This window comes from Marmota flaviventris, chromosome 17, assembly GCF_047511675.1.
Source record: "Marmota flaviventris isolate mMarFla1 chromosome 17, mMarFla1.hap1, whole genome shotgun sequence".
Taxonomy (NCBI): Eukaryota; Metazoa; Chordata; class Mammalia; order Rodentia; family Sciuridae; genus Marmota; species Marmota flaviventris.
In genome coordinates this window covers 24,350,420-24,363,301 of record NC_092514.1, presented here as the reverse complement: position 1 = coordinate 24,363,301, position 12,882 = coordinate 24,350,420, and the positions used below count along the sequence as shown (strand labels likewise).

The following is a 12,882-nucleotide window of genomic DNA, read 5'->3' as shown; positions in this document are numbered from 1 at the left end:
TCTGAATTGCTATCGTTTTCTGGGGTGATTACAACATATCCATAAAAACTAAACCTAGATTATTGGTTAGTTGGCGATTTAATACAAAGGCAATGCAGGTTACTTTCACATTCTGAAAATGTTTTTTCCCTTCCTAATTTGTTACTGAAACTGTCATATGAGCTGATAATTTACTTTAAGATGTTTTAGCATAGAGAGGGAATTATTTGTTTTCATCTCCATTCTGGAGCCAGCCATTTGCCCTAAACGGAAAACCGTTCCAGGGGTAATTAGCTAGCATTTAATCCACCGGCCAGATGGCTACCTTAAATGCTTCAGCTATCTTAATCTCGGAACCACACCAGAAGCTTTGTTATTTGTAAAATGAGTTTTAATGTGAATTGTTACTTAGAATAATGGATATTAGAAATTACTGAGGCAACATGAGTGGCATTAAGAGACGCTGACTGGCTGGTTAGAAATATCCAGAGCCTCCCCACTCTGGCAAAACAAGGTGTTTAGATTCAGGCAGGCCCAGGAGGCTGTGCTGCTGAAGGCTGGGCTCTCCCAAGCTATGTGCAGCCTCTGATCTGGTTGCAGATTATGGTGCAGACCATAATCTTTCTGATATTATCACACGTGCTTTGGTAGATCTTTGAGGGATAAAAAACTTTGAGCAGAGTACTTAGAACTGAGCTGCATTTACCTTACACAAATTTTACACTTATTTTTAGCGTCTACTTACTAATAAGTGCATGTGAGGGTGAGAATTCCCACTTGCTTTCATTATAACCTGGGAGTCAAACTGGAGGGAGGAGATATACCTACAGGCTTTACCAAACTACAACTATCAGGGCCTAATTATCTATCAAAAGGCACACAATAGATGGAAATTGTGAAACTGGCATAGGTGGGTTTGCAAAAACAAAAAGGATCTGTACAAACAGAGAAAGTGATTCTGATTAAGACTTTGAGGAGAGATGTATCTGTTGATCCAAACAATCATTTTGAAATTGAAGTCCCTGTTTTTAAAGTTTCATTATGAGACATTCATTTTACATAAATCTCCTCCATCTGGAATGCATTTTACTTCTCATAAACAGAGAACAGGACTAACTGTGAACGATTATTTTCATACGGGTAATGCTCTTCTAAAGAATCCCCCTTTAACACAAACCATATGCTAGCATCTTTGAAAGAAAAGATATTCTTCAGGAAATTAGTTGTCTATATCAGATCAAAGAAATGGAACCAAATGGCTTCTAAAGCTTATGGAGTTTATAGTTTCAAATATTTTCACTGCAAGCATGTGGCTTGTAAATAATGACTGCATGAAATCTCATTGTACACACAATTCATTTTTCAACATCACATTACTCTGTCTGTATGACACCAATTTCAATTCAAGGGCCAGCCTGTCCATGAAGCCACTGGTTCCCACATGACTCCTACCCATGCTCCTAAAACTGGGGTACGGACGCTCTCAGAGGTGAGCACAACCTTGCATCATGGCATGTCATCAAAAACATATTAAAGTTAAAATCAGGACTGGAGATGAAGCTCAGTGGTAGAGCACTTGCCTAGCATGCGCTGGGTTTGCTCCCCAGGACTATGAAAATAAAATAACATGAAAGCCAAAAAGAAGGTGAACCCTAAGAGGCCAGGGGCTTTAGTTTGCCCACTGATACATTCTGCAGGCCTAGAATATCTGGCACTTAGTAGGCAATCAGATTTTAACTAAATGAATCCCATAAATACACCTACTATGTCCTTGCATGTTTGAGGCATGGTGCTGGGAACTAGGGACACTGAGGAGAATAAGGCAAAGTCCTTACTGTCAGAGATCTCACATCCTCATGGCAGAGATAATAAATAAGCGGGTTATCAGTGCTGCTAGGGACATACACAGAACACTGTGGTGGGAATAATTTAGGAAATTGGAATAGGTTTTAGACGAGGTAGTTAGGAGAAGGAGAAATGTAGACAGATTTGAAACACATTCTAGAAACCAACTGGATTCACTGCCAGCTAGGAGATGAGCCATGAGAAAAAGGTTGAATCAAAGATGATCCCTAGGTATTTTATCTTCCTAGGCCTGTGCTGTGTTTTAAGTTGAAGCAATTGAGTGATCTGATGGTATTATTTATTGACCTAAGACATAAAGGAACAAATTTTGAAAAAAAAAAAAAAATTCCATTTAGGGTATGTTAAATTTGTGAAATCTACTAGACATCCAAGTGGAGATATCAAGTAAGCAGCCCAGTTGCTTGGTAAAGAAAAGATACTTAAGAATTAATTGAACTGCACAATAAATCAAAAGTCAAAATTACACACAATTTAATTTAAAAAGTGAGTCAACATTGGTTACTGCCAAATCTGCTGAGAACCAAAGCACTGGCAACACCCATAGAGAACTCTAAAGGGATATTTTAACTGAACATTATCCAATCAGTGGAATTATTACTATTTTTTTATGAAACTACTAAAATCAACTACTCATTTGAGTGTTGTATAGTTAAAGCTTTATGATAATAATAGAAACCAACTACTAAACCATTTAAAAAAAAATTCTATATACATCGATAAAAGTTGACCTTGTAAGAATTAACAAGCCTTCAAAATCAACCCTTGTTTCTTGTTTGATTGTTGTTGCTTTTTTTCTTGAATTAAAAAAAAAGTCTTTTTAGTTTTGGACGGGCACAATACCTTTATTTATTTATATGTGGTGCTGAGGATAGAACCCGGTCGTACCTCACACGTGCAAGGCAAATGCTCTACTACTGAGCCACAACCTAGCCCGTTTGTTGTTTGAATGAATAGCTCTGAGAACATTGCCTAATTTAAAAAAAAAATTTTTTTCCTATAGAAACAAAAATCAGCCTTTAATATATCTTTTACATATAGCATACTTAAAGGTTATCATATAGTAGTGCAAGCACTTTGGAAGGTGGTACATGGCTGAAAAAGGCTGGGAACTTAGATCAGATGGCTAATTCTTGCTCTTTTCCTGCTGCAGGTGGTTACAAAACAATCTCAGAGACTCTTCCTAATAGCAAAATATAAAACAGGTTTCTACCAGAATTATTTATATCAACCTTTGGAGTAGGAAGCATAAATAACAAGTATTAGTCAAACTCATGTTATTACTTTGTAAATAATTGCAAAAAGTTATCACCTTAGTTTGGGCTGTAACTTGAAGGAACAATTGAGAGCACAGTTTTGCAACCTTGGCATAAGTGACACTCAGGGCTGGGTAATTCTCTGTTGTAGGGACTGTCTGGTGCATCGTAGAATGTTTAGCAGCATCCCTTTCCTCTACACACCAGATGCCAGAGCACACCACTGCCCTTCCCCACAACTGAACAAAAAATGTCCCCAGACATCCCCTGAGAAGCCCCCCCCCCCCCCCGCCACCCCAATTAAGAACCATGTAGAGTGATGCTAATTGTAGATTAAAAAGCTCTTATATGTCAATGCTGGAGATCCTGCTAAGGATTCATGATAGCCAGTTCCCAAGATGGTCTCCAAGATCCCCACCTTTGGCACTCACACCCTGTACAGTCCCTTTCCACACAGTGCAGGCTTGGTTTGTGTAACCCATAAATACAAGAGCGATGATACATGACCTCCAAGGCAGGGTCATAAAAGATACCGAGTCTTGCTTCTGTCTTGCCTTCTCTTGGATCGCTAGCCCTGGGAAGCCAGCTGCCATGTCATGAGAACACTCAAAGAGCCCTGCAGGGAGGCCTACAAGATGAGGAACTAAGGCTTCCAGCCACAGTTGTGAGGAACTGGGGACTCTTGCCAAAAGCTACCTGAGAAAGCTTGGAAGATCATCCTCTAACCTCAATCAGAACTTCTTATGACGACAGCTCTAATCAACAATGTCTTGAGAGGCTGAGCCAGAAAGACCTAGCTAAACTGCTACTAAATTTCTGACATATAGAAACTATGAGATATGAAATGTTTTAAGCCATGGGTTTTAGTTCATTTGTTACTAGCAATAGATAACAAATATAGAATACTTTATATCTGTTCCAAACCCCAAATTAATGAGTAGAAACACACTTTGCCAAGTAGATAAATCCTTGCCATTTGGTAACAGAATCATTACATTATTTACCAAAGGACAGAAATATGGCTTAACATATTTATCTTTTCCAGGCAAAAATGAGACAACTGGGCACAAAAATGATTTCTCCTGAATTCAGAGTGTGGTTTGGGGATAAAAAAAATCAGAATACATGGGTAACTTGATATGCGGTAAAATAAAAGGATTTTCCATGAAAAAGTCCTTGAAAATTTTCATGGAGATTTACATACCAACGTTGGAAGCTCACTGTTTCTCCCATCTCATGACATAGCCACTAAACACAGGGCTTTTCAGTAGGAAGAATTTAAAATTTAATTGTGGCTCAGACTCAACAGGAAAGATCCAGGGGAAAGACAGGGACATGAAAAGCAGCTCAGTTTCCTAAGATTGCTTATAAATCCAAAGTCACTGGTGTGCCTCCTACTGACACAGGAACGTTCTTTACTCGACTTGGGCTAAGATAACTATTAAATGCACTTAGGATCCGATCCTAAGTGAATCTTTAGATATTATCCTCTAGGAATGAACGATATTTTAAACAAACAGGTACCTTTTCCTTCTATAATGCAAAAGTCTCTTGTATTACTGCTACTTCTGAAGGTGGGCGGGTTGAATGGTCTCCCCCAAAAGTCACATGTTGAAGCTGACTTTAGAGTGGGGGTTGTTAAAGAAAAGTCAAAATGAGATCATTAGGCTGGATCCTAACCCAACAGACTGGTGTCTTCACAAGAGATTAGGACATGGACACACAGAAGAAAGACCCTATGAAAACATAGGGAGGTGACATTCATTTATAAGACATGGAAAGGAGGCCTCAGAAGAAACCACACCCCACTGATACCTTGATCTGAGACTTCTGTCTTCCAGAATGTGGGAAAATAAGTCTCTGCAGTCTGATCTACCCAGTTAGTGGTTCTTTTTTATGACAGCCTTAAAAACTAATAGACGGTTTCTGGCTACCTTTGTGCTCACTGGGTCCTCAGAGATAATTAGGTCACTTCTAATAGACAGGGAAACCACACTACCAAAAAATTAATATGCGGTTCATGACTTTATATGTCCAGTTTTTAAAAGTATGTCACAATGATACCAGGTTTCCAAAAACTTCCAAAGAGTCATTGAAATTCAATTCTCATTTTTCCTGACCTTCTAAGACTTTTATCAATACTTCAGATGATGATGAGAAAAATAGTAGAATTGAGTTGAACAACTTCAGTAGAAATAGTTGAACATTGAAATCTCACAGATAATATGATAATATCCTCGGGTAAAAGACTATGCCTAGTCAAACTGAGGAAAAAAGAAGAATCTTCAAGGAATTGAAATAGTTGAATAGCTAAGAAAAATGTCTAATGAGAATTACTAGTAGCTGATATCCTATAGAAATAGCAAGATGTGACAAAGATAATTTACTACGTTTAATACCAACTTTGTTTATTGAACACTTATTATGCCTATTGCTATGCTAAGGACTCAAAAATGCACAACCCTTTTATTGCCACACCAACCCCACAAGGGGTGTTATCATCAAAGATAAAGAAACAGGTTCAGAGAGGTTACAGTAATATAAATGGCTACATACTGCTATGTAATATGATTAAATTATTTTCCCATTACTTTTTTATTTCCTTTTTTCTAAATGTGGTTACTAGAAAATTTTGCTACATCTGTCTGCCTTTTCTTGACAGGAAGAGAAAAATCAATTCATTTGCTTAATCACAGTAGATATTTAACTAGAAATCTGAGGAATTAAGTTTCTGGTGCTTTTAAACTTACGAAACGAGATGAGTTATCATTTTTCACAGTCTTCGCATTTCCAAATGATTCCAGAATTGGATTTGCTTGCAAAAGCTGCCGTTCAAGTTCCCCCTGTAAGACATCACACACACACACACACACATACACACACATAAATAAAAACAGATGTATGTTAATCTAAGGTCTTTATTCCAGTCCTCAGGGAAAAAAGAAAAGGGGGAGGGACACCCACAAAAACTGCCTCTCTTCCTCAGTCCTTTCATTTTGCCATCCAGCAACTTTTTATGGCTTCTCAGTCCTAGTTATGCTAATGGGTTCTGCTAAAAAAAAAAAAAAATCAACATCCAGAAAGTGGTCACAGGAGAAGAAAATGTCACACTGACCAGAAATCAGCTTAAACACGGGCACGTAAACTAGGCAGAGAACTGTGAAAACAAAGCAAATCAACCGGTCTCTGTGAAATTAAATTTAGCACGATACCTCAATCAAGAACATATTAACACTTACACTTCTGTTTATTTTTTGCTCTGCCTTGTTCGAAACACTGAAGGTGGCTAAGTTAATAATTACTACTGTATTAGTGTAAGACCTTCCATCTTTCCAAGGGTTTCACCTAATATCTCAATGATGTAGACAGGGCCATTCCTCACCTTAACTCTCAGAGGTTGGCAAAGATGGCAAGATACTCACTTGCTCAAATTTAAAAGGTTATGTATAGAGCATTTGGTATAATGTTTGCTTTAGTCAGTATATTTATATGCAAATTAGACTAGAAAACAGATTTTTATAAACAAAAGATGCAAGTATATTAATATGTGTTTTAATTATGAAACATAACAGAAAGCTCTGTGAGAAAGCATGATGACATTTCTGGAGGAGGAAAGCATTAGAAAGTGATGTTGTATTTCTGGAATGTAATTTCAGAATTATCTTTTATGACCTAAATAAATCTGCTTTTTCCAAACACAAACCTTACCCCTATAATTTAAAATGCCCACAGTATCTAAAGAAAAAAAATAAATAGAAAATATCATTCTCGGGCTGGGGTTGTGGCTCAGCGGTAGAGCACTCGCCTAGCACACGCGAGGCCCTGGGTTCGATCCTCAGCACCACATAAAAATAAATAAATAAAATAAAGGTATTGTGTCCAACCACAACTAAAAAATAAATATTAAAAAAAAAGAAAATATCATTCTCTAAGCAAAAAAAATGTGGAACATAAAGAACCACATGTAAATTTTAAATTAGTGGATATTTGTTGTGTGAAGCATTGCACTACTATCCAATCCCCAAACAGGTACAAATATATGTCAGGCTATTACTTCCATTCTAATGGATCTGGACATTAATGAGACCAAGTAAAGATCTCAGCATCAGTATCCAGGCTCTGGTTTGGGCTCTATCAAGCAGATGGAAAGGTGGGGCACTCATACTGGAGACATGCTACGGATGCTTCATCTGGATTGCCCAGATTGTCACAGGTCTTAACTGTAGTCCATAACCGTGTTCAGCTGAAACCAGTCAGGAGCCAGTCCTGTTAAGAACCTTGTGCCATGTGAAGTCATTATGCAGTACTGCTTCACATTCTGGGCATTAGAGAATTTTTTCCTTGTACAGTAAATCTTTCAGTTTACTGACTTACAAACACTTGCCTATTACATAAATCTCCCTAAAACATTCAGGCTGTCCAACTTTATTAAACATGACATCCTGAACCAATTCTGATGGCTGAGAGCACCACTAAGAATGTCTACTACTCTGTGACAGGACACACTGCCTTTTCCCTGGAAGTCACTGGTCACTTCTATCAGTGTGCCCACAACTAGAATCTTGCAGACTATGGTATATTGACTTTTCATCAATTGTTTCAGCCTCTAAAGCCATGCCCAGGCTTTTTTTTTTTTTTAAACCAATTCAATTTGTATTAAGTTGATATAGATCATGGCTGATGTAGAGCATCAACCCTGAAATTCTGGTAAGAGTGGCATTACCTTTAAATGGCCACTGTTAGAGCAAAGGCTTAGAACATGAATTCCTCAAAGTTAGATGCCATCCTGCCAAATCATAATTAAAAGACTTTCATGATCTTTTCTTAAGGTGTCTCCCTAAATTAGAAGTAAAGCAAATAATGCATATCCCTCCTTTAATATTCCCTAGAGGTAGCTACATTCTGAGGGGGATAGTTCAGTTTTGAAAGACTCATTTTCAAATCTGCTATGAAATTGCCCTGGGTTGAGGCTTTGGAGGTGCAACAAACTCTACCAGATTATCACGAATAAAGGTGGCAGTGTCCCTGCTTGCACTCAGCTGGTGGGCACTAAGGGCATACAGCCAAGGAAGATTTCAATTTTGTTATAAAAAGTAAACCACAAGTTCATAGTTGAATGTTTGCTTAAAGTTTACTTCTTAAGTATTGTGACTTTAACCCTGAAAATTGATTTCTCTTTTATTTGTTCAGATTTTTGAAATTAAGATGAAGTTTTATAGATAAGCATCAGAGAATGAGTGCACAACCAGGATGGTTTAAAAAAACAATGCCTTGTGTTGATAAGGATATGAGAAACGGCAGCTCTCATATGTTGCTAGCGTACATGCAAAATCCAACAGTCTTTTAATAAATAGCTCAGCAGTTCCTAAAAATGTCAAAATCAGCATGAGATCCAGCAATTCCACTAGGAAGATACACGAGAGAAAATGAAAACATATATGTCCACACAAAAGTGTGGACCTAAACATTCACAGCATTAACCATAATGGTCCAAAAGAGCAAAACAATCCCAATGTCCATCAACTGGTAAATGCATAAATAAAATGACATATTGACTACAATGGAATATTATTAGGCCTTAAAATGAAGGTAGCACTTACACATGCTATAATGTGGATGAACCCTGAATTATGTTAAGTGAAAAATCAATTGGAAAAGATCTCCTATGTGCTTGGGATGCACCTCAGTGGAAGAGTGCTTGCCTAGCATGCATGAAGCCCTGGGTTCAGTCCCTTAGCAACACACACACACACAACACCCATGATAAAAAAAAAAAAAAGAGGACCATCTATTGTATGATCTACTTATATGAAATATCCAGAATGTGCAAATTCATAAAGACAGAAAATAGATTAGGGGTTGCCAAGGGCTGGGGGAAATGGGAAGGGAACTCATTACAGGGTTTCTTTTGGGATAATGAAAACATTCTAAGATTAATTTTGATGATAACTGAATTGCATACTAAAAACATTAAAATGTATGCTTTAAATGGGTGAAGTGTATGATGTGTGAATTATATTTCAATAAAACTGTTTTGAAAATGAATGAGCAAGTAAGTAAGTAAGTAAATAAATAAATAAATAAATGCCTGACAAAACAGGGAACCCAGAAATCCCTTCCCCTTTGTTTTAACAATTCATACTACTGTGTAGTGATAAAATGCTAGAAATGTATACAAATGGCTGTTTTGTATATAAAGTTCCACAAACCTGTGGAATAAAACCAACCAGAAGAAACAGAACCCTTGCAATGTACAGTTGGCCTTCTGTGGGGTTTTATACCCATAGGTTCAACCAAATGCAGATTGAAAACTTTCAGGAAAAACAACGTATCCTTATTGAATATGTACAGACTTTTTTCCTCATTATTCCCGAAACTATACAGTGTAACAACTATTGAAATAGCATTTACATTGCATTAGATATTATATGTAATCTAGAAGTGATTTAAAGCATAGGGGAGGTTGTGCACAGGTTCTATGCAAACGCTACATTATTTTATTTTTATTTGTTTTTAAATCATTTGTTCACTTTTTTATTGGCTTGCACTATATTATTTTATATAAGGGACTTGAGCATCTAAGAATTTTGGTAACTGATGGGGTAGGATGGGGGCCCTGGAACCAAGGTCCCTCAAATAACAGGGATAACTGTACAGACTTTCCACATTACTTTAAGGCAGTAGTTCTCAAAATGGGGTGAGCAAGTCATGAGCAGGGACAACTAGCAGGGAGAAATAATTTCCTGACAGGACATTCTCCCCTATGGGAATGACTGTCCCATATTCCTTAGGTGGATTGGAGAAGAAAAATGAATTGAGAACCAGTATTCTTCCGGCTGTATTTCTAAAAACATCACCACAGCTACTACTTGATTAGACTACTATCAAAATAAACTCTGGAAAGGCAGCCTCAGGTATTCTGTGCACAGCGACGCATGCAGCACAACATGCATATCAGCTATGGCAGCGAAGCCAGGCCCAAAGCAGCGGTTGCCTTCTTGGGGAGAATTTGCTTCCCAAGGGCTGACTGAGCCCACAGTAAAATCAAGGGGGAGGCATGCTACTCACATACACAGGGATCCACTGTCGTTTAAAATGACATCGAAACAAAATGTCAACAATAATGGCTCCTGTGCTCCATAGATGATTCAGAAAACCTAAATCTGTATGTCACTTATTTAATCTGCACTCTTAAGTACAGATTAAGAGGCCATACAGCATGTACCTCTGAAGCGCAATGAAAAGCTGGTTTCTGGTCTGGATTTTCCCTCTTTAACTGGCAAAGAATATCCCATAGGATAATGATTATTTCACTAACCCTTCCAATTTATATTCCTGGCCCGAAATGCAGTTAAAGGAGCAAGAGAACATCACAGGCCTTCATAGGTCTAGTACAGCTTCAGTGTCTGATGATTTCTTAAAAATTTTAAGAAAGATATCTGAAAACCTCAGTATCTCTGATGGTTCCTTAAAGTATGTATGAGCATTCCTTTATATCAATAAATCATTTCTACAACTCAACATTATTGCTTCTCACTTTATATTAGCTTCATAACTTGTGGAAGACAGAAAACCAAAACCATTTCCATGTTAGGGAAAAGATTACATCCAAGGCCAGACGTCCCACTCTATCTAAGGATCTGGCTTGGTTCTGCCTTCCCCTCCTCCCAGGAAACAGGAAATGGAGGTCCTGCTTCAGTTCACAGTTTGGTCAATGTCAGAATTTGGTCAATGTCAGAATGTGGAGCTAAAGGGCAGGCAAGGCATCTGATAATTAGGAAGAATTACACTCCTCCACTAATTGCCCAGCACAAAGAAAAGTCTAACTTATTTTGTGTATCAATTACAATGAGGTTTTTAGGTTAAAACATATATAGGCAGAAACTATTCAATGCCACAAAACTTTAACAGATTAGAAATTTATTAACCCTAAAGGTACAACTTTTAAAGTTGGACCCCGATTTCAAAATTTAATGTGTGGCACAAAGCTAAGTTCCCATGAGTTTCAGAAGTATTAGATAATACCAGCTAGTATTTGCTAGATGAAACCATAAATTTATAGGCTTCATAAACATGCAGTTCAATGTCATGATAAAAGGGCAAATAAATATTAAAATTAATCTGGAAAACAAATGTAAAGCAAAATGGCATGCATCTTCTCAGGAAAGAAGAAGGCTCTAAGCAATAAGTTTTTCAAAATTAGGTGTTTTTTTAAAAAAATAATAGATTCAGAACTAAGGATGGGATTTGTTTCTAGAAGAGACTCAATCTAAAGACAAATTAGCGCAAACACTTTAGACTAAGAAGCACAAAGAAAAGCACTTGCCTGGTGTTTCACTGGTTTAGGCGAGTCCTGCTGTTCATTACAAACAGATAAGCAAATGTTAGCGAGTCTGGGTCTTTCCCTAGCAGGAGCCACATCCAAAGCACCAAGCTAGTGTGCAAGCTTAGGACTATGAAGGCCACTTTGGCTGGCATTCTCTCAGGCTGTATCAAGTACCATTCCTGCATCTCTAAAAATATTAAGGATAACTAGCATTTATATTCTACATTTCTATCTTTTCTAGCATTGATTCTTCCCATGTATCTCCCCTCCCCTCACATAACCTTTGGCAGCAGCACCAGGCTACTCTGCAAGTTCACAGACTGCTAAAAACATTTGAGGACTTTATTTTTATTTTTTATTTTTGGATGAAAAATAAGAAATCTTCATAAGCACTGCTCATCAATTTTTAATCACTCTCACCAAATCTTTGCAAGAAATTAGGCTTCAAGCCATAGCCATAATTCATTTGCCCTATAAGAAAACCCATTTCATGGGACAATTTCCTTGAATGCTGCCTGGCTCCTCTTGAGTTGGGGAAAATAAAGGCTGCTGGATAGAGGGCGACCAGGGAGCTGTCAATCAAAGCAGTGCAAAGAGTACATGTGTTTCCTTGGTTCACTTCTAAAATTTTAAAAGAAAAAAACTAAGGTTTACAAAACAACAACATAGCCAAAACTTACAGGAATATTATGGTCCTTTCTTCCCTTATGTGAAGAAGCAACGTGAGCAAGGTACTGAATGACTTTCTTAGTATTCTCTGTCTTTCCGGCACCTGATTCACCCCTGAAAGAAATATTAACATCAGCTGTTTTAAAGAAAGCTTGACCATGCATTCCAAAATTACAATTGCTACCACTGAACCGAATCAGAACAAGAACTAGTAAAAAAGAAAAAAAGCAGGAAACAAATAAACAAACAAAACTTCACTGGCAGTAGTTAGGAAATTATTTTTTTAAAAAAGATTAAATAAACCCAAATAAATAATCAAATAAACCCAAATAAAGATTCCTTAGTAGGTGGCAGGAAAATGTCCGCTACTCTTTTTTTTTTTGGTTGCTAGGGGTAGAAGCTTCCACCAGAGAAATTAAATTTAAATTTATTAGTGTTTGTAAAAAAACAAACAAACAAACAACAACAAAAAAAAAACAACTTCCACACCAGAAATATCTAGCACTGCAAACCGAAATCCTAAAACAATTCAATTATGAGGATTTAATTTAAAGGAGCTGACAGGAACTTTGGAATGCCCACTGGTTACTGACATTGACCTTCAAAGCCACTAAAATCCTTCTTGATTCATCCTTTGAACTAGATAAGGACAATTCTCTCTTCTGCACCAACATGACCTCCTTAAGACCTTCCTACTGGCTGCTGGCCTTGCACACCAGGTTCTCTGACCCCAAGGACTGTGGCCTCACAAGTTAATAATTGCATTTGCTTCTCTTAACTTCTTTTTGT

The 12,882-nt window shown here is 37.4% G+C and overlaps 1 protein-coding gene across 2 annotated transcripts in view; it reads right to left on the bottom strand.

Moving 5' to 3' along the window:
* Positions 1–12,882, bottom strand: part of Myh10 (myosin heavy chain 10) — a 133,907-nt gene that overhangs the window by 73,305 nt on the left and 47,720 nt on the right. For both annotated transcript variants that reach the window (XM_071602901.1, XM_027946819.3), the window contains exons 5-6: positions 12,105–12,207; positions 5,849–5,941 (exon numbers count right to left, since the gene is read on the bottom strand). In XM_071602901.1, the coding sequence (XP_071459002.1) occupies positions 5,849–5,941; positions 12,105–12,207 (196 nt within the window). The remainder of the gene's footprint in view (positions 1–5,848; positions 5,942–12,104; positions 12,208–12,882) is intronic.